Source organism: Daktulosphaira vitifoliae, unplaced genomic scaffold (assembly GCF_025091365.1).
Source record: "Daktulosphaira vitifoliae isolate Bord-2020 unplaced genomic scaffold, ASM2509136v1 Scaffold_2, whole genome shotgun sequence".
Taxonomy (NCBI): domain Eukaryota; kingdom Metazoa; phylum Arthropoda; class Insecta; order Hemiptera; family Phylloxeridae; genus Daktulosphaira; species Daktulosphaira vitifoliae.
This window is the reverse complement of record NW_026099573.1, coordinates 39,492,055-39,519,635: the sequence shown is the minus strand read 5'-3', so window position 1 is coordinate 39,519,635 and position 27,581 is coordinate 39,492,055. Positions and strand designations below refer to the sequence as shown.

General features: G+C 26.0%; 2 protein-coding genes across 7 annotated transcripts; both read left to right on the top strand.

Annotated features, from left to right (window-relative positions):
• Positions 1-1,076: 1,076 nt before the first annotated feature.
• LOC126898238 (uncharacterized) lies at positions 1,077-4,153 on the top strand. The gene is made up of 3 exons (XM_050672177.1): positions 1,077-1,260; positions 1,559-2,288; positions 4,085-4,153. The coding sequence occupies exons 1-3, from the start codon at positions 1,085-1,087 to the stop codon at positions 4,151-4,153; spliced, it is 975 nt and encodes a 324-aa protein (XP_050528134.1). The 5' UTR covers positions 1,077-1,084.
• LOC126897568 (mesoderm induction early response protein 1-like) lies at positions 4,085-27,051 on the top strand. Of its 6 annotated transcripts, none has more exons than XM_050671270.1 (13): positions 6,715-7,327; positions 7,748-7,787; positions 7,865-8,016; positions 8,096-8,233; positions 8,535-8,568; positions 8,634-8,743; positions 10,349-10,457; positions 11,627-11,688; positions 16,990-17,208; positions 22,196-22,369; positions 22,465-22,574; positions 23,315-23,514; positions 26,813-27,051. In XM_050671270.1, the coding sequence occupies exons 1-12, from the start codon at positions 7,319-7,321 to the stop codon at positions 23,481-23,483; spliced, it is 1,326 nt and encodes a 441-aa protein (XP_050527227.1). In that variant the 5' UTR covers positions 6,715-7,318; the 3' UTR covers positions 23,484-23,514; positions 26,813-27,051. The 6 variants fall into 6 exon arrangements, with proteins under 6 accessions (XP_050527231.1, XP_050527232.1, XP_050527227.1 ...); XM_050671272.1 differs by lacking the exon at positions 26,813-27,051 and adding an exon at positions 23,567-26,763 and having other exon boundaries at positions 6,716-7,327; positions 23,315-23,453; XM_050671274.1 differs by lacking the exons at positions 6,715-7,327; positions 26,813-27,051 and adding an exon at positions 4,085-4,220 and having other exon boundaries at positions 23,315-26,763.
• Positions 27,052-27,581: the final 530 nt, after the last annotated feature.

Here is a 27,581-nt window from a genome sequence, read left to right as displayed (position 1 = left end):
ATATATTTGGTATAGTCGGTATATTTATTTTTCTTAAATACTTTTTTGTACTTGTTCATTATTTAATTATTTTAAAAATGGAGGAACTTAATTTCTTTATGACTCAGGTAGTATAAAATTTTAAATGAAAAATTAATGATGAAAATACTAATAGTTTAAAATTATTTTACCGTACTTGTACGCCATATGTATGTATATAATATTTAACATGATGAAGATTTTTGAAGACCAGGGACAATTTTCATTAAAAAAGAACATTTCCATTTTAATGATGATCTAAATTCAAATTATCTTCAGTCAAAGTATGTTTAATACTTGAAGATAATACTTTATTCAAAAATTATGTGACTGAAACAGTTAAATAATAATATTAATAATTAATATTTATATATTATATAAATATCAATGACTCTCTCTTCTTCAATAGTTTGATTTCGAATATCATGATCATTAATGCAATCATATAATTACTCCAACCTTTCGGATTTATATACTTATAAATCAAAAAACTACTAATCAGGATATAAATAAGGAAATAGGAGGTCATGTTACTTTTGGAATAATCTACTAAATTCTTAAAATTAAACACGATCTACACTTTTGCATCAAAGTGTTTCTTAAAATAGTGATTATAATCACTGTCAGATATCATCTATACTTGTCCCATATGAATGGCCCACTGCAGAAACCAGACATGTCCAAAAAATCAAAATTACTTTTATCATATTTTTAGAAACTAGAGACATAGACACATCTTTTACTGCAACAGCCAGACATCTACCATTGTTAGTATAGGAGTAAAGCCAGGTTAAAATTTACTCTTAACTGCAGATATCAGACATGTCCAGGACATGTCTGATATCTGCAATTAACTCTATGGTTTGAGTGGCTGGTGTTTACTCTCTGTACTGCCAACTCAGTGTATGATAGCACCTGAAAAAACGTACCCAACAGCTGATTTTGTTTTTATTTTTATTTTATTTGGACCTCGCTTCCCCGTTTCCAACATCACTGTGCGTAGTCTGTTTACTTGTTGTCAACTATTAACCTACATCTCATTTCACTGCGTAATTTATTCAGTAAGATGAGTAATTTAGAAGGTGATGTTGATAATGAATCTCGTAAAAGAAAGAAAGGGGTTTTGAATACAGAATGCTATAAAAGGAATATTATAAAAACAGCAAAAGTTAAAGGTGATGAACATGTTAACTGGGCTGGAAGAAATATTCAAGCAAAGCAACCTAGCACAACAAATTGCGGGTAAGACATTTTTTATTTTATATATAGGCCTACTAAAATAACACTTAGAACAAGCATGTTTTTTTAACAAGAACATTGTAAAAACATTATTAATTCAGCTTTTTAGAGAAAACTGAAGTGTTTTAACCAATAGCCTAGCCAAGTTTTTATTCCAACCTAATCTAATTGAACTAACCCAACATAACCTAACACAGCATGCTTTACATCAAACCAATATAAATAGTTTATTATGTGTAGGATCATGATCCTGAATTGTACATGGGCCCTTCTACTATTTTTATGTGTGAATTGTTTTTAGCTGCCGCTACAATTGCCTACAGAGTTTTACGGAGGACAATATGCTGCAAATCTTCAATCACCTCTATAGCTTTAACTCAAAGACGGAACAAGATATTTATATCCAGTCGCTGATGGAATTGGAGCCAATAGCAAGACCGAGGCCAAGATCTTATGGTGAAAAGTCAAAACCAAAGGCTTTTAACGTAAAGTACTCCATTCAGCTCAATGGGGTACGTACTGTAGTTTATAAGAAATCATTCATGCAGACATACAGTTACTCTAAAAATCAATTAGAAAGGCTGTCACATTTGTTGCAAAAAAACAAAACCCCCGAAGATAAAAGAGGGAAAGGTCCATCTGGAAATGCAATACCTGAAAGTGAAAACTTAAAAGTCAGAGAACACATTGAAAGTTTCCCAACAAAAGTGTCTCACTACTCAAACAGTGAAAGGCGTTATTTGGCCGCCAATCTAAACCAAAGAATAATCTACGACATGTTTGTCGCTAAAGAGCGTGATTTTCTGTTAGCTATTCTTGGAAACGAGAAGCGTTTCTCTTACAAATATTTTTGTGAATATTTTAGAGTTAACTATGATTTAGGATTTGGAAGACCAGTTGTTGACGCTTGTGTTACATGCGAGGAGCTACAAACAAAAATAAAAAATCCTACACTGAATGACAATGCAAAAAAAGTTGCCGTTGCTGAGCTAATGGTTCATAAGAGAAAAGCAAAAAAGTTTTATGAGAAGGTAAAGTCTATAACCAAAACTTGGAAGGATGATCCAAAGTCTGTCGGCATATCAATTGAGTCAAATAAATTATTAAAAACTTTTTCAGGCATTTTAAGTATTTTTTTTACAATTTTACCACAAAAAACAGACATGTCCACGAAACAAATACTAAAAAAACTCAATTAATTAAACATGTAAAATTTTAATTGTTTTACATGATCAAACATTAACCAGCAAGCTATGTATCTTGATTAATTTTTTTATAAAAAAAAATAAGCTCAACGATAAAATTAGTTATTTGCTTCTCCTGAAAAGTTTGATTTTTGGACATGTCTGGTTTCTGCAGTAGGTCATTCATATATGTCACGTCCATACTGTGCTGTGACTGTACTGTGATATTAATGTCCAACTAAGATATTTGAGATGGATTATGCCGAAATAACAATAAATTATAAGAATAACTATAATGATGAAATTGTTGTAATAATGAAATGGCCAGTGTGTGATGTGTCTACTTACAGCTCAAAAATAAACAAGTTGAATGGAGCAATGAATCGGTACGGCTTTTTGTGGTTATAAGTTTTTACAAATTGTTATTAAACAACTTGTTTCTTAATACATTTATACACAGATAATAGACCTTCTACTCTTTTTTTAAATTCTACATTCTATAAATATTAATTGGCTATAAATATTAAAAAAATGCACAAGGTATGAACAACAGACCTATAGTGGTGAACGCAGTTCTTGCTCACCTCTTAAACAATTTAAACTAAAACTAAAAAATACACACATTTTTTTAGAATTTTATTATATCTCATTTGTCTTCCAGTTTGAACATTTAGTTTAATAAAAAATACTGTATTTATGCAATTTATGAATGTATAAATATGAAGATTTAAGTATTAAACAAAATACTGAAAAAATTAAGTTATTCTATATTTAATATTCAAAGGTTTTTTTTTATAAAGAAATATTTTATTAATTTTTATCATGTATAAATACAGCATAGGTTAAAATGCATGACAAAAGTAACCATGTTATCAACTTTGGTGTAACGAATTTAATATGTAATACCAAATGTAAACGACATAAGATTGATGCTATTAACAAAAACAACATTAATAATAAATGGTAAAATTTTTTTTATATGTTCTAAATTTTCTCTGTAAAATACCTATAAAATTTTTTGTATACATTTTTATAAGGTTGATACAATTGGGAAGACTAATACTATTCATATTAATGGTACTCTGTTATATTTTTTAAATTATATACATACAACACAAACTTCAGCTATATCCCATAACTATTGCAAAAATATACTATGTACATAATATAATTTACTATTTATGCATTTTTTGTACAAATAATTAAAGAAATAATATATGTATGGGAAAGTCAATCTCATCTGTTTTCCTTTTTAAAATTTTTTCATAATATGAGATTACTAATAAATCTGTTACTTTAATGGGAAACTTTAAAACTGAAGTCTACTTAAATAATGAATTTTTTAGATAATAAGTAAAATGTTTAATATTTATGACTATCCAATTAATTATACTAATCAATAATATTGTGTAATTTATTTAGATCCATAAAAAAAAGACAAAGGAAAAGGTTATTTAAAAAATTAAAATCCAATGATATTATAAAGAAATTTAATGAAAAACAGTACAAAAAAGAACAATGATATTATAAGAGAAAAAGAATAAAAAAAGCAGTCAAAGGAAGCAGTGCATATTTTTTGGTTTGTTAAAGATTTTACATTCTGTGTTCATTGTGATTCACATTTTCTACTTTGGTGTTTTTAGCACACTAATGAAAAGAATCTAACTTGGGAAGAAACCAAGGTTGAACTTGCTAATAAAATAAAAACTTAACAATATGCAAACAAAAATTTGAGAACTCAATTAGTTAAACAACAAGCTATTATAGAAGCATCCCAATGTGAGAAAAAATATTTAAAATTATTACTATTATTATTTTCAATTATTCAAATAATTCATCACTGATTTTACTTGTACCAATCTTAATAACATAATAAAAGTTATTAAGTAGAATTATTAATATACATAAATTCTGTATATACTTCAAGGCTAAAGATATATGTTTGTGACTTTTTGTACTTGTTTAAACTAAAAAGCACTTTAACATTTATATATTTATCATTATTTCCGCATGTTTTAGCTGATAAAAAGTATATAGCTATTCTAAACTTCATATTTCTTAATATTTTATTGTATTTTGAGATTTTTTTGCAACTTAAAATCAAAATCTAAGTACTATGATATTTAAGATAAGAATGTTTATTTTGAATTTTGAAAAATGAACACCCAATCACTAAAGTGGCAAACAAATTTCCAGAATTGCAAACATTGGTATTGATATATTTAGATCAATCCCTAATGATAATAAGGTAATTCAATCAATGAAGGTACTCTAAAATAGTTATTTTTGAAACTTTTATGTTGTTTATTAAAAATTATAGATATATCCATAAATCTTTAAAGTCATCAAAATATAGTTTGATGCAAGGTGAAAAAGATACATACGAGGCAAATACTTGATAAACATGTTATAAATTTTCAGTAATAAATATTTTTTTACAATTTTCTACATTAATTATACATAATTTTGCATATTAACTATAATTATAACATTATATCAAGTAGAAAAATTGACTACCTAAAATAGAGATCTTTTAAATGAACAATTGTCTATGTGTACTGATGCACACATTTTAAGGAAAACGTTAATGAACCTAAATAATTTAAGTGCTAATTTGGTTAGTGCAATATTATTTATATTTTATATTATTAATTCTAAATTACTTTAGTCTGTGTATAAATAATAATAATGAAAATTATAGCATATTGAAAAATGATTATTCAAAATACAGATCCAATAAATAAACAAATAACTACATTTGATGATACTCAAATTTTAATTGATGCAGCTTCTTATACAAATAATTTTAGTGCTAATTCAGTTTGTAAAATTTCTTTAATGGTATATTTTGATTTATAGTTATTTATTTACCAATAGAATAGTTTTAATAAACTGGTTAATTGTCCGTTCAATCAAAAGTTACTTTCAAAGCTAGTTGGTTATCTAATGCTCATGGTATTTAGTGAAATAGAATTAAGAAATTTTCTTGTAAAAAGTTTCAAAAAAACAAATGATCCCCAAAAAAAATTTAATTGAAAAAACTAGTTATTCATGGTGTGTATAGAACCTGAGTAATGTGTATTCATATAGTTCAACTTATGAAAAATTATATATTTTTAATGCATTAATAATGTTTTTCTGTGAAAGCATTAAAACTAGTGATTACTATAATAATTGAATAGTAGGATAAGTATACAATTGAAAGGATGCTGAGAAAAATTATATTTCAAATTTTTTAGACTAAAAATTTACCATTACTAATTTTAGTACTAAACTACTATATGTTTTAAGTATTTTTAATATTTAGGGCAAATAGTGAACTATTAGATTCCAGTTGTAAACTATTAATAGTTTATGCAAAATGACTTTCTTTTACTAAGGATTTTTTTAAAATTATATTATAACAGTATTTAGCGCTTTAAGAATACGATATTCACATTAAAATTTATTTATTTATAAAAAATAAATCTATTTTTCTTAAAATATGTTCATTATTTTAAAATAATAAGTGAACTCGTATGTGCGCATTCAATTTAAACTTTGGAACTGCTTAAATATTTATATATAACGTCAAGGCTTTTTATTTATAATTAATCGCAAAATTAGAATTTACAAATTTTTTTTGATATCTCCAAAAATAGGGGTGTTTATATGATCTGAGTTTCCCCAAAAGTGCGCTTTTTGGTCGGTAATAGGCTCACTAACTCTGTTATCCTATGATTTTTCTTTTTTTCGCATATATAAATTATTTGTTACCACCAATGCATTAGAGTTGTAGTACGAGTGATTCAAATCAATCAAGTTTTCTTTTGATACATAAAATATTGTTTGACTGTTTACAGAAATAACCTGTAATGTGCCAAATAAATTAACAGTTCATCAATAAATTTTGTCCTTTAATTATATACGATATATATATATATATATATATATATATATATATCAATAAGTATAACATTTTCAAAAAATTGTATAAGACAATAAATCGACATAAGCTGAAATAATAGAACCACTATTACTTTATTCTAGTGGTATTATTTAACATTCATTTTAAATAATTGAAAATATAATACGATTATTTAAAATTACATAATCAAAATTGATAAAAATGTATAAAACCGTAAAATTGTAATTTAATAAATGAAAATAATCTTTTATCTTTAAATTTAATTTTTAACACAAAGTAATCATTAAATTAAGTTTAAAAACAAAATAAATTATAAAGACACTATGCAGCGTACTCTAATTTAATCATTAAATTTAAATAACATGTGACGTCCGATTTGTTTGATTAAAATCCTGCCTGATTTTGTCGAATGGCACCTCCGTACCTAACACCCGTTTGGTCAAGTTATCTTTTTACGTATTATTATTTAAGTCATTTATTAATAAAAGTCAACAATCTTTATTTCGTATCCAATTTTGACTATTGCATATTATGAAATAAATTTCAATTTCGACTATTAACCATTCGATTGTTCCCACTAGTTTATACAACTACTGCATGCCCTTTCCTACTATATATAATAAACTATAATTACGTCGGCCATTTTGGTGGTAAAGTTATGGAAAATAACAATAACAAACATTGTAAGCGTTATCAGCGGTTTGTTGTGTTACACTATCAACAATTTGACCGCCATTTGGTAACTTCGCAACATTTAATTTCAGAAATTTAATTATTACTAAAATTTCATAATTCACTTGACAATTTATTTTTGTAGAACATCATTTTAATTATATATTATTCAAGTTCTCTATTATATGTGTAAATGAGATTCAACTGTTTACTGGTTTTGATACAATCTTATTTCCTATATTTACCGTATAATTATTCTTTAAAATAACTTTTCATCATACAACATTTTCTAATCACTATGGATGAGGTAATTATTTGATAATTATTATTTAATCAGTAAGTTTTCTAATCAATTGAATTTTTTAGCCCGCGTCAGTGGATATATTATTACCTTAGTATTAATATAATTGTTATAATAAATAATAAAAATATCTGAATATAGCCTATAATTTAGTATTCGTACGTTTTTTCTACCTTAAATTAACTATTTAATTATTGTAGATTTAAAATCCATTAAATAATTATTAAAAATTATTCCTTTATTAAAAAAATAAGGTGAACTTTAATTTTTAGTAGTTTAACCTTGCTCTTCTTCCTGAGTTTACATACATATTACGAAAAAAAAATTGAATTCTTAAAAACATTTATAGTGTTTTTGAATTAAGGTGTCTTGTTTTTAGTTTAGTGTTAAGATTCAATTAAAATAATAGTTATGAATATTTTTCAGATAAACTCTAAGCTGCCCAATGTATCATCTAAGCTCAATGGTAATTATTGAACATTATTTTAAACAAGTGTAATTGTGAAAAAATTCTATAATAAATAATATTAATTAAATTGGCAGAATTGAATACTGAAGAGTTAACTGATGATAAAAATAAAGATAAAGATTATGAGAACCGTGGTGATGAAAATGATGATGAAACTACAATGGAAGAAGAAGAAGCTCTACCTGAATTAGAGGATCCATTACGAGAGATTAAATTTCTTGAAGAGGTATTGAAATATATATTGTATCCTGATACAAATAGAAATTTTTCAATATCAATTATAATCATAAATTGTTTTATAATAGGAAAGTAATATGCCTATTCATGAGCTTATGAAAATGTATGGCTATACAAATGGTGCTTTAGAAGAAACTGCGCATGCTGGAAATAAAAATACTAAAAAAAGAAGTTTATCTAAAAAAAATAAAAATAAAAAACTAAAAGTAAAATAATATAACCTTTTTAATTATCATTTTTCTAATATTACTGTAGTGTTAGTTCTTACATACTACCGTTTTGAGTTTGATTTTTTTTATTAAAATTTATTGAACCATATTAAAATAGTCCTAAAAAATGAAATATTTGTTGTTTAATGTTGAAAAATTAAGTATCATAAATAAAAATAAAATTTACTTCATTTAAAATTCAATTCAATCATGTAAAAAATAAAACAAATTTGTTTTATTTAATTTTTATTATAATTTACATCATGCAATATGCTTATATAATTATATATATTTTTAGAAGGTGTCAGTGACAACCATTCATAAAATACCAGGTAAAAATAGCTTTGGAATGAGCTCGTTCTTATTAATTTTAAATTATATTTTAATTTTTTTTTAGAGAAAAAGATAAAATTAAGAGAAGAGGATAAGTTTAAACAGGAAAAATTAAATGAAGAAGGTTCAACTATAAATGAATCTGTTCTTAAGGATACCGAAGGAGCAACAGAGGTAATAATACTCATTTTTTCACCTTTAAATTTTATATTAGAATTTTATTTAAATTCTCTTTGTGCAAATTTTTTTTTCAATTTCAATTTTCCAAGGTTGCTTTTTAAAAAATGTTTCATTAGGAGATTTTATTTAATTTTAAATACCTTACAAAGGGAGGCCACTGACTTTCATAAAATTTATATAAATTTAACTGGCATAGAATATATAAGTTAAATTTATTTAAATAATTTTCTTCAATTAAGAAAAAAAAAACCACTATGAAATTTTGAGCTAGCTTAAATTATCCATTTTATCAATCAATAAATGTGATATATGGTTTCTGTGTCAGTAATACTTAAATCTTTATGCTCGGGGTACGAGGTTTAAACCTCACGCATCAAAGTGACGTTTTTTGCATTTTATTCTTGATTCTTTTTGAGATGGAAAAAATTCAACATTTCATTGGTTTTTAAATCTTAGATTTATTTATGTAAAAAGAATTTTTTATTTATATTAAAATTATATAATTTTATAAACATTTATTAATACTTAAGCATTTAAGCTATGTTATAAGTTAATATATATATATACTAGGCTCCACTTAGCTAGAGCTCCGCTCCAGAACTGAGCCTCTATGACCCTTATGCCTCTTTGGGCCGTCATCATAAGAAGGCTACTGATTACATTAGAAGTACCCGGGTATGCCGGGAACAATAAGTGTTTTGCAGAAAAAATATTACATCAGAATCAGTGTAACAAAAATATATTAAAAATGTTATTACCAAAATCAGAAAAATTCAAAAAGAGAACATAGTAAAATGTATTGGGTATAAGGTTGACGTTTGTTAATGAGGTATTCCCTTTAGGCGTATTCAAAAATTATTTTAGTAGGGTAATTTAATTTAATTTAGGGTATTTAATATTTTTTTACTTTGTTAAACATGCTATAGAATTTTTTTTACTAAAAAACAAAGTGATGATCAAAAAAGGACATTAGGTCCTTATTTCTTAGAAGTTGCATAAAAAAATATTGATAGCACTGTTTCAAAGGGGACCCATATCTCCCTTAAATACACCCCTGGTATACACAAAAATTATTAATATTCTAATTATAATAATCGTGTTTATATTATAGAATACGTGGGACTATGTAAAAAATTTAATTTTGATAAAAATATTGGTAGCTGTGATTTAACGTTAGACAGCATAGTTGTCTTAGATGATTCCCAATTTAAACGATAAACTCATAGACTCATACATCATATATGAGAAAAAAAATGAACGGATTGAATTGATTTTTCTATCATATCTCAGGAATATCATTGGGCGGGTCTGGTGAAAATTTCAAACCTTAAGTCATAAAACACTGGCGTCAGCGAACGTTTTTCTCGAAAATGGTCGAAATTTTAAAACGCTCGCGAGCAAGCCTCAAAAATTTTCCGACCTTCGCCAATAATTTTCTCGTAGTCTAGTGACCAAGTACTTCTGTTGAAAATCCGAGCATGCTAACTAATTTTTTCAGAATAGCGTTTTTTTTCTTGTTCTATTATATAATAAAAAAGATATTGTTATAAATTGATTCTTTATTTGATTAAATTTTAATTTATTTATTTAAATCTTTAGGACCAAATAAAAATAAATAAAACTGTTGATAGCAAAACAAATGTTGATGAGTGTGATGAAGAAACCGAAACTCCATCTAAATTACTTGATTTGTATTTGGCAGAACTTGGTAAAACTTATTACTATATATATGTAGGTACTAGATGGTATCATTTCCCATGTCTTGAAGTGAAGTGGGTAGAGGTGTCATCTAGTATTAACATTGGGGAAACTTGAATTAATTGTTGTGTGAGTTATAAATTGGCTAAATGTATTTTTGTGTTGTTTAATTTATACATTTTTTATCATAACTTTTGTGTACAGGGTGATTCACTTATTGTGAACCCCATAATTAATCGAAAAATAATAATAATATTGAAAAATTTATTTTATTTTAGTTCAATATTTCTCTCAATTTTTCAATTGTAAAGTTTTATTTATGTCCATCACTTATACCTTATAAGGGTTTCAACAATAACTTCTCAAATGGCAACACCCCTATTTAACTAGCTTATTTATAAATCATGATCTAATTAAGAAAATGACTGGTCAATAACAACTTTTGAACCAGTATTTTAAAAGATATTAGCACTTTTATATTTGGGTAGGGGGGGGTAAAGAAAGATTGTTTATTTTTATCTTTGGTCATTATGAACTGCACTATTCCTTCCATCTTAATATAAAAGTGCTAGTTAAAAAGTTACAAACAGTTTTGATAATGTTTCAAATTACCTAACTTCTTTAAACCTATATAGATTCATAATTATTAAAATTCACTTTAAGATGAAAGAAAAACTATCCAAAAATTTTATTTATATGAGTTACACAGACCACCATAGCTCTTCTTCTTCCTCGCTTAGTCCTAACTAATTGAAATCGGCTACCCTTTCCTAAACTTTCACTTGACACTATCACCCACATCATCTACGTTCTCATCAGTTATCCTCATATCGCATTCAATTACATCACTCCATCTCTTTTTTGGTCTTCCTCTACCTCATCTTTTTTCAACATTAATTTCTATAACTGTTCTTAACGTTTCCGATTCCTCTCTTCTCATAACATGACCAAGCATCTAAGTCTTTTTTCTCTCATCTTATCTACGATTGATGTTACACCTATATTACTTCCTCTTATATGTTCGTTCCTTATCCTATCTTTACCAAAGCTAAAAATCATAATTTTATTTTGAAAGTTATCTTTAAACTATTGTAAATTTAACCACCCAAGAATTTTATAACAATGATTTTTTAATCACTTGCTGTTCACATTTGACCTTTTTACTAAACTATTTTCTAGATCAAGTACAAAGTGAAGAAGAGGATGAAGATTATAAACCACACTGGGAAATACATTGGAAGGTGAATAAAAATATATTAATTATTAATTGGTGTATTAAAAAAATAAGCATTCAAATATCAGTAAATTAACCCTGCATCAATAATTTTTCAATAAAATAATTAAAATTAAAAAAAATATTTTTTTATTTAACATTAAAATTATTACATAAAAATGGTTTATATTTAAATACATATAGATTATAAACATTTAATAATGTATTTATTAAAATTAGTTACTTATAAAATGCATGCCTAATAAATGAAATAATTCTAGATTTATACTTATTTTAATGTGCAGCAAGGTACATTGAAGGGTTTAAATAACTTAATATCAGGATAATTCCACAATAAATAAAAGGTAGTAATAAGTTCTTAGTATTATTCATATATTGGTGTTTTTAATAAAAAATAGCTTAGTTTAAGTTAATGTTAACACAATTTTTTTTACTTATTACTGACTAAAATTATATAAAATCATTAATTATTGATGTTGATAGATAAGTTACGTATTTTGGAATATATAATGGCTGTCTTTCAAATTAATGAAAATTCTGCATTTCTGTATTATGATAGTTCAATTTATTTTTTAGCTTCGATGCCAAGCTGAGAAGGTATTAATTTTACTATGATGTGTTTTTTTTTTATGTCTGTTGCCACTTTTTCTCAGCTCTCACTGGACCGATTTCTTTCAAAAATACGTCAAAAGATCACAAATCGTATCTAGTTGAAGACATTACCCTTAAAAATTGAAAAAATTTCCTCGTTCCCCGCAAATGGGGGAAATATCCAAAAAAATTACAAATTTAAAAATCGGTAAATTTTGTCATTTTTTTCACTTTTTTTTCTTAAAACTTCCATAAATTTTTCAAAAATCAACAAATCAACATAATTTTTTTTTATACTAAAACCTTAGATATTTCTCTTTCATTTGATATCATTTTTTTGAAAATCTAACACTTAACCTGCTCATTGGGGGGGGGGGATTTAAAATAGCAATTTTTTTACAAAAACTAATTTTTTCAACTTAATTTTTGAAAATGTTCCGGAAATACTGCGTCCTTTAAACATATACCAAATGAAAGCTTATTTTATGTACTGTAAAATGAAAAAAAAAAATTTTGTCCCGACACTATTTTCTGCATGCAAACGGCTGCCGTAGTTAAAAAACGCTATTTTTGTGTTAAAATTTTCGATTTTAAATTTTCAACTTAAAAATGCTATAACTTTTCGAAAAATGTAAGTATCAGCACAAATTTTTTTTTTTTAAATACATTATAAGTACATCTTTCATTTGACATACTTTTTATTAAAATTGGACAATGTCCCCATATATAGGGGGCGTTCAAAACTTGAAATATTGTATAAAAAACTTTTTCAATTTAATTTTTGAAAGTGTTCCGGAAATACTGCGTCCTTTAAACATATATCAAATTAAAGCTTATTATATGTACTATAAAATAAAAAAAAAAAATTTGTCCCGACGATCTATCTTCTATGTGCAAATGGCTGTCGAAAATTAAAAAAAAATGTAATGATTGCGATAAAAATTACCTTTTATCGGGATGTTTTTTGTGCTTAAAACTGCCATAACTTTTTCAAAAATTAACAAATAAAAATAATATTTTTTTGTATTAAAACCTTAGATATTTCCCTTTCATTTGATATAATTTTTTTTGGAAATCTACCACTTATTCTGTTCACTGGGGGGATTTAAAATAGTAACTTTTTTACAAAAAATAACTTTTTCAACTTAATTTTTGAAAATGTTCCGGAAATACTGCGTCCTTTAAACATATATCAAATTAAAGCTTATTTTATGTACTATAAAATGAAAAAAAAAATTTGTCCCGACGACCTATCTTCTATGCGCAAATGGCTACCGTATTCAAAAATATGTTATTTTTCTATTAATATTCTAGGTTTTGTATTTTATTTTATTTTAAAATATCTTATTAGGAGAATATATTGACTTTCATGAATATTATATAATTTAATTGACATAGAATAAAGTTCATAAGACATATGATATTATACTTATTAACATTTTTTACTTTTTTAAAGTCGAAAAAGTAANGTAAGACATAAGAAATTAAACTTATTAAATTTTTTAAATTTGAGTTAGCTTAAATAGCCAATATTTTAGCTTCGATGCGAATTTTTTATGTGTAAATACTAATTTTTAATAATATTAAAACTTAGAAGTGATAGAAAAAGTCTAATTGCAGATTTGAAATAATCGCGAAAAGTTGATTTAGAATGGTATATTTTTGTTACTGATGAAAGTTCCTTGTAGTTCAGTGCATTTATTTATATTAACAAACAGTTTTTATTTAAATTTATTGTATCAAGCCCTTTAAATTTTTATACACGTAAAAATAAAGCTAAATACAACTTCTTTATTATTTTTATAATTTCTCCGTTTAAATTACAATATTAAATTATTGAATATCAATTTCATACTAAATTTAATAATTATAATTAGTATTTATTCATATATTATATTTTAAAATCAAAGAANATAATTAGTATTTATTCATATATTATATTTTAAAATGAAAGAACTACTAATTAGGATATAATCAAAGAAATAAGAGTTGATGTTGCTTTTGGAATAATCCACCAATTTCTCTAAATGAAACACTATCTACAGATTTGCATCGAAGCGTTTCTTATGATAGTGATTTTAATCACTGTCAAATATTATCTATACTTGTCCCATCTATGCCTTGTCTACACTGTGCCTCGACCCCACTGTGCTACCGTTTTTTTAATTAACAATCTAAATGTATAAAATGCTTCTATTTTTTTAATGTAATAAAAGGCTCAAAAAGTTTTAAATGCCTCAGACGCAAATTGGAAGGCTTGTGAGGATTTAGTCCCTCTAAAATTTCAGAAAAACATATAATTATATAAAATATATTATTGAGAAGACATTGGATTTAATAAGTCCCTCCAAATATTTTGTTGAAATTGAGACAATATTTAAAACTGTATTTAGTGGCATTTTAATAAAATTATTTCTTAATTTTTTTTTTCACTTTTATTACAGTAGAACATTGATTAACTGTGTTCGCGATTAACCTTGCTCACTCTTCCAAAAATTAAGAAATAAGTAGAGACTGTATTATGACAAATATATTAATGACATTTTTGACTATAACAATATAAAGATAAGCAATATTATAGATTGTTTAATGAATTATATTTATCAATTACCTTTAGTTTACTTTTGAACATATTTGTTCAACATAGCTGTTCCGACGTAACCATACAATGTGCTAAACGAAAACGTATCATTCTTTCTCTAGAGAAAAAAGTGTTGATTATTAACCAGACGGTAGATTGTGGTGAAAGTGTACAAAAATTAGCGGTGAGCTCGGAGTGGGTCAACAGACAGTGCGTGACTTAATTAAACAAAAAATAAAAATTTTCAAGTTCATATCATGTGAAGAATTATCAGCTACGAGAAAAACTATGAAAAAGTTATCATTATCTGACATGAAATGTGCTCTTTTTGAGTAGTATTTGACACGACTTACGTCGCAAAAATGTGGTCGACACTGGTTTGAGGGTAGAGACCCGTGGGCCGTTTATTAAATGAGCGACAACAGATTATTTTAACAAAAATAAAACAAACCGAAAAGATAAACACAGTAATAATAATCTTCGCATAATATCGCGGCACTTTCGCTGGCGTCGACGACGCGATGTCCGGCGTAAACCTTGAACGGCAAAATGGTTAGCAGCGTTGTAGGCGACGGTGCGCGGGTGCGGTTCGGTTGGTCGGCGTTGTCGCTTTCACAACAGGAGGAAGACTCTCGCACCATTTGCGGCGGGTCGTCGTCGGCCGTGCGGCATTTGCTGGACTTTGCACCGTAGCGTATAACACGCGGTGTTGGTCAGTCAAATATTCATAGTAGGGCGACGGCTGATAAAGGTGGCACGAGTCGCGGGGCATCGTGTATAACGAAGCGACGCGGGCCGTGTCATATTGAAGACACGCCAATTTTCAAGCCAATGATTTGTAAAAAACAGCTCCTGGATCTAGCAAAGAACTATTTACTATTATGACATGTTTAAACGCGATCGATACATATAAGATTAAATTAACTGTTATTGGGAATGCTAAGAAACCAAGATCTTTTAAAGGGACGGAAATGAAATATTTCTCATGTGATTATTATACCACTCAAATACTTGGATGAACCAGATTATTTTTAGTAGATGGTTTTTCAATGCTTTTGTATTACCCCATCTATAACGAAATTTCAGGATAAAAAAGAAATACCTAAAAGAGCTGGTCTTCTGCTTGTTAATTCTCCTTCACAACCCTTNGTACCATCTATAACGAAATTTCAGGATAAAAAAGAAATACCTAAAAGAGCTGGTCTTCTGCTTGTTAATTCTCCTTCACAACCCTTAAACTCTACCCTGAAATTAATGGATAGTCAAACTTTTGTCTATTATCTACCACCTAACGTAACTTCCTTAATACAGCCATTAGGTAAAGGTGTGATTTCTTGTTTGAAACGAAGGTATAAAAAGATTTGTCTTCGTTATCTTTTAAAAGAAAATTGTTTTGATTCAATGAAAGAACTTTTAAAAAGTAGACCATAAAATATGCCATTTTTGCAGTATGTTATGCTTGGGAAAATGTACCTGCAAGTATGTTAAGTCTTTCCCGGGCAAAAAATTTTAGATCAAGACTATGATGACGAAAAAAATCGAAAAAACTTAATGTAGCTTGGCTACATTTATTCCAGATTTCACTAACGTTGATAAAGACGACATTGTTGATTGGCTACAAAAATATCATAACGAAGAAGGATTTTAACATTTAAGTGGCAATGACATAGTAGCTCGTTTTGGCAGAATAAGTACATCATCTACTTTACAATAGTCTGATTCTTCTTTTGAGACTGATAATTACGATAGTTTTAAAAAAATACGGACAAGTCAACCAATGTAAGCAATTGATATCCTTCTGAACTTCTACGAATAGGAAGATTTTGACTTCCATTTCGTTATTGATTTAAGAAAAATAAGAACTAAACTAAGGAAAATTATTTCAAACCAAAAGAAACAAAGACTGATATCTTCATATCAAAGCCCTGATAATTTATTATGTGTAATATGTATGAATGTATAACATTATTGTTTTTATAATCATGATTAAATTTAGAATTAAAAAAATTTGTTATTATAAAGTCTTGATTAACTGTGATTTTCATTTATCCGTGTGACCCCTTCCCTACCATTGCCCCACATAATCGAGGTTCTACTGTATTTATAATAAACCTTAAATGAAATTTTTTTTTTAAGAGTGTAAATGTGGGATTAAATTTCCAAGCTTTAGTAACTGATGGATTGTCAACTTATGGTGATGCTTTACCTTATGAAAATAATGATGAATTGTTATGGGATCCAAATGTTTTATGCGAAGAATTAATAGAAGACTATTTGGTCAAGATTCAACACATAACAAAAGCATTAAAACCATCTAACAAAGTCATAGAACAAAAAATCCGTGATAATGAAAAAGTATGTATATTTATAATTAAAGTGCAGTGTTTAATGTCTAATTAGGTATCATATATTTCTATCTTCTTGACTAGGTTAAGACTAATATTAGCTGTATTAGTCGAACATTATTTAGACTAATTTCCAAAAATTACAAAACTTCTATATTCTTAATGTTTTGTAGTTAAATATAATTTATAAATCATTACACTAAATATTAATAACTGATTTTAAAATGTATTATATTTCAAGACGTCTGTGTACCGACCACTTTTTAGTAAAAAAACAACCCGTTTTTGTTTCATTAGTACGACAAAACTACTGATGTAATAAGAATTCTGAATACAAATCTGAATTCAGCATTATATTACTTAAGTATCGTTCAGGCCCTTTTTTGAAATTTTTGATGTCTTTAACCCTTAAGTACAGTTTACAATTTTTTTTCAAAATAAATATTTTTGTTGAAGAATCACAATTTCAAAAAAGTAGCCTGACCGATATTTACGTAATATAATGCTGAATTCAGATTTGTTTTCAGAATTATTATCGTATCAGTAGTTTTGTCGTACTGATTGAATAAAAACGGGTAATTTTATATGTTCTAACAAATGGTTTTCAAACAGTAGCTATCATTTCTGACATGCTCGTACTCATATGTGCGTTATCCGCAGCAGCTATTTTATTGCCCTTAGAGTTGCGTAGGGCAATACCAAATTCGTAAAAATAGTTGCACATTAATACGTACCTGATATTACACCTGTATATATGATACTTGATTTTTTTCTTTTATCTAATGACCGAAAAAGCTATCAATGCATAGTACGAATCAAATTTTGTTGTTATTTTCTAATATAAGTGTTGCTAAAGAAATGGAGAATCATAAAACAAATATCAAAAATAAAATAGAGGTAATGTATTAACATTAAATAAATGGCTTCAAAAAAAATACCTGGGAGTTACGTGTATATAAAAATAATTTTCATACAGTTTCTTAGCTTCGATAAAAAACAGAGAAAGTATTAGTTTTACTATGATGTGTTTTCTGCCTGTATCTATCCATATCTGTATTTACTGGACTGTTATTGTTCAACGATACGCCAAAAGATCAAAAAATTAACCTTGTTGATGTATTTAGCATTATATTTTAATAAATTCTCTTTAAATCTGACACAATAACGTGTTTTTCTCAATTGCACAATATGCTTTCAACCAGAACTAACACTAAGTAACTTAATGTGATTAGCTTCTTATTTCAACACATTAGTAAACTACTTGATCATCAAATACATAAATCTTTCACATTAATTATAAAAGTGAATTTTAAACTACATACAATAAAAAAAACAGCAGCATAGTGGGGTCGTGCACAGTATGAACGTGACATAGTTGGGACAAGTATAGATGATATCTGACAGTGATTAAAATCACTATCATAAGAAACGAGTCGATGAAATTCTGTAGATAGTGTTTAATTTTAAGAAATTGGTGGATTATTCCAAAAGCAAAATTAACTCCTATTTTTTGTTGACAAAAAATAGTATATAAAAGACAAGTCGCCGGGACAAATTTTGTTTTTTAAATTTATAGTACGTAACATAAGCTTCAATTTAACATATGTTTNCTGCTATTTGTATATAAAAGACAAGTCGCCGGGACAAATTTTGTTTTTTAAATTTATAGTACGTAACATAAGCTTCAATTTAACATATGTTTAAACGACGCAGAATTTCTTGGACATTCTCAAAAGTTAAGTTGATAAAATTGAATTTTGTAAAAAAGTTTCTACTTTAAAATCCTCCTTGTTACCAAGTAAAGGATCAGATTTTCAAAAAATTTATGTAAAATAAAAGGGAAATATCTAAGGTTTTATTTAGTGATGGGCATTTTCGAATATTTTAATGAACCGAATAATGTGTTTTTAGCATAAACTATGGAATAGTTTTAAAACATTCGAATGGTTTCAAAAAATATTCGATTAGTTCTATCTAAACATTTTTTTAAGTACACTTAATTATAATAAGAAAATAATTAACAAATACTTAAAATAAATTATTATACAATTAATAATATTAAAAATTACCATTTTATTTATTTTTAGTTTGTGAGTCATTGGTAAAATCTGATAAATATGGGTCAATTCATTATTAAATTCGTTTTAGGTTCATCCCTTATGCCTTGTAAATGTATCATTATTTATTTTTTCAAATGGTAATATATATAATTATCTAACTTATAAGTTAGATAATAATATATTATTAATAAAATTACTAATCGATAACAATTTTTGGACTAGTATTTCAGAAGCTATAGCATTTTAAAAAATGAACTAGGGTGAGTCGCAGGTATATATTAGGGTGGCTCTTATTTTATTAACTTTCATTGATCAATCTCCATACCCGCCAATTTTGTTTTTTATTATATGAAAGTTATTTGTGTAAAATTTGGTTTTGATTACTTATCCCCTTCAGGTCCGAATCGGGGATGAAAATTTGATAAAAAAGGTAATTTTTCATTTTTAGATTATTATTTTTAAAACTAACACACTTAGCATAACAATGTAAGAATATAAATTATAGATTTTAATATTTTCTTCTAAAATGGTATTTACGAAAATTTTCAAAAATTATTTTTACTTGCTCAAATAATAAAATAATTTGTTAAAATATATTGAATGACTATCGAATAGTTCAATAGTTACTATTCGATATTTCCCATCACTAGTTTCTATATCAAAAACTATTTTGGTACGTTCATTTTTTAAAAAGTTATGATAGTTTAAAAAAAAAAATGTCAAAATTTACTGTATTTAAAAATTGTAACTTTTTGAAAGATTTCCTTCATTTACAGTGAACGAGGAAAATTTTTTGAATTTTTAATGTTTTTAACTAGACACGATTTGTGATATTTTGGCGTATTGTTGTAAGAAATCGGTTTGGCTAGAGCTCAGAAAAAGTGGCAGACATAAAATTAATTCCATCTAAGCTTCGCATCGAAGCAAAAATAAATACAATATATTATACATGCAGTGGGTCAAAAAAGTCTCCGTACACTGATGTCAAATTTTTTCAACAACCTAAAATAGCGACTTAAAAGTTAAATAACATCATATTTATAACACACATTTATTCAGAAACATGTTAATATGTGTTTAAAAAAAATGATGTATATATATTAATTAGTTTACTTTATACATATACATATATATATATATAAACAATTTAAAAATAGTAATAGCAAAAAAGTCTCCGAACATGTTAACAATAATATTTTAAACTTAATTAATTATAATAATAATTATTATTAATGATAAGTTGGCCCTCCTTTAGCCCTAAGAACTTCATTCGTACGTTTTTCCATGGATTCTAATAATTTTGATGTAACAGTTGAGTCAATACTTTTCGACACTTCAAAAATTGTTCAATGTATATAAACTGAATAAAACGCGCTGTTTGTCTACCGTCCTTAATGGCTACAGAAACAATGATGACATGCACTCAGATATGTGGTGCTCCATACGTAAAAGTTCATATGGGTTTTCCCCATTATAGTCCTATTTTTATCTGTAATTCATAGACATCTTTAAATATATGGTGACTTTTTTGCTATAATTTTCCTAAAATTGTTTATATATATATGTATATGTATAAAGTAAACTAATTAATATATATGCATCATTTTTTTTTTAACAAATATTAACATGTTTCTGAATAAATGTGTGTTATAAATATGAAGTTATTTAACTTTTGAGTCGCTATTTTATGTTGTTGAATAAATTTGACATCGGTGTACGGAGACTTTTGGCCCACTGTATTATTTTGGTAGAATGTTTTCAATTCTCAAACCAAAATTTTACTTGACGTACCTTAAACAAATAACGAGAAGAATTTAATAAATGAGTGAGTAATTTTTTCATAATAAAAAATTATTAAAGAAGGGCAAGTTTAAAATATAATTTATTAGAAAATTTTTTTTTTTTTTATTGAAAAATTGGAGATATTAGTTTTTATAATTATTTTGTACAATTGTACTCAGAGCGCATAATCTGTAAATATTTAGTTTTTCATACTCGTCGAAAATAGATAATTTAATTATTTTTATAGCCAATTAAAATTTGTGAAATCAAAAGGCGTCTATAAGTATTTACTGTGAAGCTGGTGATAAGCTATGAATTTTATACTATATAAAATTAACGTGTGTCGTTATTAGATCAATATAATCGTATTGCATCAAAAAGGTAGGCAGGTACACAACCGGTTTTGTTATCGATCATGACACGACGGAAATACTGCCAATAATGGACACTCACACTAATAATCATTTACTTCTCACATGACACCGCGTAACATGAAATAATCGAAAATTTTCCCATATTTGACCCCTGAAAAAAGGTCGGTACCCTGACGCCTTATTATACAGAATGATTCTTGTAACGCTAACCACTAAATTTCTCTTAAAAAAATTAATATTATAAGAAAATTATTTTTGGTATTTTCGCATGTTATAAATTTCTTAATTTATCAGTTGTTAATTTCTTTTTAGCATCATTAACTTATAAGCATGTCTACTTTATTTTTTTAAATGGATACATAAATATTAAACAATTTAAAAAACTAGTTAAATTAACTTGTATACTAATACCTATAAATAGAACAGAGTCATTATAAAAAGTTTTAGATAGAAATAAGTTAAATCTTATTATAGAACAGTGATAACATCTATACAGCCTTTAAAAAATTTTTATGAAGCTCACTACAAAATTTACCAATTGTATTTTAGAGTTTATCTTACTCTCTACTTAGTAGGTGACCCACAAGAAATTTTCAAATTTTATATTTAACCTTGCTAAAGAATATGGAGAGAAGGATTTATATTTGTATTTGAAATTAGGTTTTTTAATGAAATATATATATACTTATATATTTTATTTTATGTTATTTCGTATATTTAATCAACTAATATTAAGAAGTCTGTAAAGATTTTATTTACTTGAATTTCTTATAATTTTTAGGCATTATATTTGTTGGTTCAATGTGGACATGATGTTGCTGAGGCTATTCGCCGAATGTCTTTAAATGTTATACCAACGGAAAAATCATTAAGCGTTTGGTCAGAAGACGAAACACAGAAATTTGAAATGGGGCTTATATTAAATGGAAAAAATTTTCATGCGATACAAAAAGAGGTAATTCAACTGTTTTATAATATATATAACATTATTTATTTTTTAATAAATTTTAAATTACTTGATTATAATTTTTGTTTCAATTATTTCTCTAGGTTAAAACCAGGTCGGTTGCTGAGTTAGTACATTTTTACTATTTCTGGAAAAAAAGCGAAAGACATGATCAGTTTGAGAGAAAACAAGTTCAAATGAGACCAGAACTTAAGTAAGTTGAAAAAATAATACATTAATTTATTAATTATTTGGCTAAGATTTAAGATACATTTTCAACAATCTACTTTATACTTAAATTTTATTGAAAATGTTGAAAAACTATTATAACTATATCAAAATAAACTTAAAATGGTTTTTTACCAAGTTATTTTAAAATTTATTATTAATTTTTAATGTTTTTAAACTAGAGGGACAGGTTGGAAAATTTCTTTTTTCTAGCAGTTTTAAAGTATTACATTTAAATGATGCCAATAATATAAAAATTTAATTAGCTACCTCACAATGTCATCTATGCTCTATTTTTTATTATGATAAAATATGAAAATTTTTCTCTTAAAAATTGGTATATTATGACTTATGCCCTTCTTCAAAATACTTGCCCAAGTTTCTTGTAAACATGTTTACTAACAAATATTTTTGATAGTTAAATTATATTTTGTGATTTTTTATCATTACATGTAAACTTTTGTATTATGTACATTTGTTTACTAGTTTTATATAATTTCCATAACTTAAAAAAGAAAATCCCAGAGCAAGTTATTTAAATTTTGTAGTAGTCCAATTTTTCATCAATATTATTTTAATTTTATTGTTTATTAGTAAGCATTACTTTAATTAAAATATTAAATTCAAAAATTTAATTAATTAATATTAAATATAAGTAACTACTTATATTTATATTAAAATAATAAACCTTAGAGTCTTTATTCATGATATTTTTCTTTATTCAAGGCAATGGCAACACTGGGACTCAGAAGAAGATAGTGAATTTGAATTTCAAGAAAAAACTGCAGAAGATATTGGTGGAAATGTTATTGTTGGTGATAAGGCTCAAATGAACTGTTTAATATATGCAGATCGTAAAAGACAAGTACGAACTAAAACTTCAACAAATGTTTAAGCTAATATAAATTTGATGTGCACCCAATCAGGTACACTAATAACAAAATTAATTTATAGAATTGGTTTTCATTTCTTTTTTAGATTGAGAATTAGTAAAAGCTGAAAAAGGCTAGTTCAGTGTTTGTATGTACCTGCTGTAAAAAATGTTTTGTTATTGTTCCTCATGCTATTGTAGTAGTATCACCTTCTAAAGAAATAAGCCTACCACTTAGGCTTATTTATACATTTCACATTTTGCTCATTGAATTTTTAGTATCACAGTATGGAAGTAGTAGTCATCAGTTTAATTACAGATTTAAAATTCTTATTAGCTTTATTCTTTAGTATGAAAAATAGCAATAATAATTAGCAAGTATGAATGGTTGTTAGAAAAACAATTAAAAAAAAAATACAAACTTTTCAAATTATAATTCTTGTAGAATAATTTTTCTTCAAGATGTCTACAAATAATAAAAAAAAAATGATTACTAAAATACATTTCAGTGAATAGTTTTAAACATGCTTTAATTTAAATTTATTTATAAATTACAATTTCAAAAGTTATTTAATTCAATTTATAAATTCTCCCATCTCTAAAAGTTTGGAGAACGACATAATTTTCCTTTTTTTATAGGAATTTTCGATTCATATGCTAACATTGTTGGAAGTGCGACAGAGAGTCCTATGTAGGAAATCTTGAATGTATGTTTTATGAAACCATGAATAAAAGTTCTTGTCGTAACTATACCTTTATATTGCTTATCATACGTAAATTCTGAAAATGAAAATATAACAAAACGATTTTCTTTTTTTTTTTTGCGGCCCCAAGTTTTATCTGACATAGAAGATTTTATATAGTTATGGGGCCTAAATTTTATGTCTGTTGAGCAGTGCAAAATTGATTTATGATCTGGTATATTGAATACAATCGATTTAATTTTTTAGAAATTTTTTAATCAAACTAAAGTCCCTTATCACAGGGTAAATAATTGCGTTCTTTCACTGAGTAGGAGTGCTCCATCTCTTTAATCTTTTTATGTCAGTTAGGGCACAAAGAAATTTAGAAAATGCATGATTTTTAATTTGCTACGGGTAGTTATCTGATTATATATACATTCCTTCACCTTGACGGGTACTTCATTAACTAAATAATCCATAAGAAAAGAGCAAACCTCCTTTGGACCTTTTTTCCCCTGACCTTCATGGTATAAATAAATCTTAGCATTGTTCTTATTATTATGTATACCAAAAACATTAACATTCTCTTGATATAAATGGTAAGTTTCTGGCATTGGGATCCAATGGAACTGTCCGGTTTTGCATGAAGTCGAAATACAACGATAGGATATTATGGTTTTTGTCTACCGTGTCATTTTTAAGTTGATTGTAAAACTTCTTAGCTCCTCGCTACTTTTTTTTTTAGCCACTGCAACACGCTTATTGGCGTTACTTAAATTAGAATTTTTATCTTCACAACCAAGGCCTTGTATAAATCAACCTGTGGGGGTGATCCAAACTTCATAAAATCCAAAATCATACTGGTTTTTATAACAATTAAAAAAAAACCGATTTGCCAATTCTAACATTAGGGTGCTTAATTTTTAAAACATTTGATATATTCTTTGAATGTTTTACCTTCTATTCAAATATTTTATAACCATATCAAGATAATGAGTTTCTTAAGTAGAAAAACCTTCGATATGATCTCTTACTAACAGCAGTGTTTCGAGTGAAATAGTATATTTGATCCTTTGGAGACTTGGCATAAGCAATAGTTGTATTCTCACTAAAAACTAACTAAAACTAAAAACTAAGAACTAAAAAACTGTAGAACTAGTTTTTTAGTTCTACAGGGTATGGAAAAAAATGCTTTTAAACATACCTCTGTTCTATGATGACCTTTTAATATAAGCCCATTCAAATAAAGAAAATTGTTTTAAAGATCAGTTAAAGTATTAATTATTTTTTCATCCACCATTGTCATAATTATTGTATAATTAATTATGGCATCCTTATTCACATTTTTAACTTAAACAATTTTAATTCTGAAATATCTTTTTTAACTTCTAGTTCATTTTTTTTAGCCTCCTATGTCTTCTTCATGCATAAATTATTTTAGTTTACAGTAGCAAGTAGACAAAGGTATTGTATTTTCCCATAAAATTATTTTTACTATTGAATTTTCAGTGGTACCCGTTAGACGCAAGGATAAAGGAAAACATTAAAACATTTAGTCTGTTATATTTTAACCGCTTTTCAAAATTTCGAAAGTTTAATTGTACCCACCACTATGTTCGGAATTTCCGTCACAACCCCAATTACAAAGAAAATCAAACTTAATGTAATCATATACAAAAATTATAGTATTATTAAACTCAGATGTTATCATAATCTATTCAGTGGATGACCTAATAAATTTTGGTGTGAAACGGTAGCTTTTACTTCACTAATTTCTATGTTTTCGGGGTAACATCTTTTTTAGCTAAACAAATGCGATCATAAGAACGATAAATGTTAATTCCACATAGTTTGGCCCCTAATCTAATCTTTCGTCCTATGAGTATTGAGTAAATAATACTATTCTGTATAAGAATTGATAATTTTATATATATCCAATGAAAATGTATGCATTTTTCTAATTTCAAGGATATCTTCGAGGAGAATATTTAGTTACTTGTAAAAATAATTCAGATGCTACTCGTTTAAATTCCGCGTATAACGTTGTTTTCGTATCATGAAATAGTTCCTTATACGTTTTGAATGATCACTTAAATCAGAAAATAATTTTTCGTGGCCTAGCATGTCTTGTTGACAGCTGACAAACATTTTATTCGTTAATATGAAAGTTAAAATGTAATTCAAGCAAGTTTTCGTTTTTAATTAAAAATTTTGACATGTTCTAATTTGATACCTTCCATTTTTTACTCAACGAACTACAAAAATTCTTTAATTTTTCCCTTTACATTTTTTTCAAAGTTCTCATCAGAATACAATTGACTGCCAAATTTATTTCGTAAATATATGATTAAAGGCGTTTGAGTCTTAAAAAAACTTGAAAAGCACAACTTCTAATAAACAACGATTTTTAATTTTTCTTTCGATACCAGTTTAAACTAAGAAAAAATGAAAAATAGCTATAATTTTATCTGTAATTAAAAGAGCAATTTTGAGCAACTTCCGATATAGTAGTTTTAAGTACATATTATTATATAAAAAAACAATAATAATAATAATAACCCCCAGAACCATCAGAAATTTTCCTATTTCCATTATATGTAAATAAAGTAGAATTTCTATAATTACTTTAAACTATAATTTATTTTTTGTTATATTTATTTATGTTTCAAGATTTTAAAGAAGCTTATTGTTGTCCTTGATTATGTTTTAAAATTCATAAAGAAAATTGTTATTCAATTATCTAAAAAATCTATTGGCCATTTGAATAGTTTGAGTTAATTCAATTGCTTATTTTTTACTATTTTAGTGCCATTAGAGTATTTTAAATAAATTTTTAAATTACTTTTATTTAAATTTTAACTACTGCATGTGTAATATTGCATGTTATAGCGTTTTAGTTGACACATATATTTCTAGTTTTAATGATTAATTTTTCTTAAAAATATTTTGAAATTCCCTTTCTATATTTAGATAAATGTTTAAGCAATATATATATATTGTTTTTATACATAATTTATTAATTTTTATACATGAATATTTTTTTTACAACTTATAATCTATAATATTTCTTAATATTGAGCAATAATTATAAATAGTATATATTGAAGTTTTAAATGAAAATAAATATTTGTTGATATTAATGAAAAAAACTAAATCTTGAGATTTAATTTAAGACAATCTTGAAATTATATAAAAAAAAATTGATATTATTTTTGATTGCTATTAAATGTTATAATATTAAACATTTTATATTTATGTACTGTTGTTTAATTGTTTCATAATTAAATTTTATTCATAATATATTTTGTTACAAATTAAATTTATTGTTCTTTTAAGTTTTAATATGTAACACATTCATTTTGTTATATGTACATTACTATTTAATATCTATTATTGCCTAAATATTTAATATATATTTTCTTATTTATTTTATGTTCCT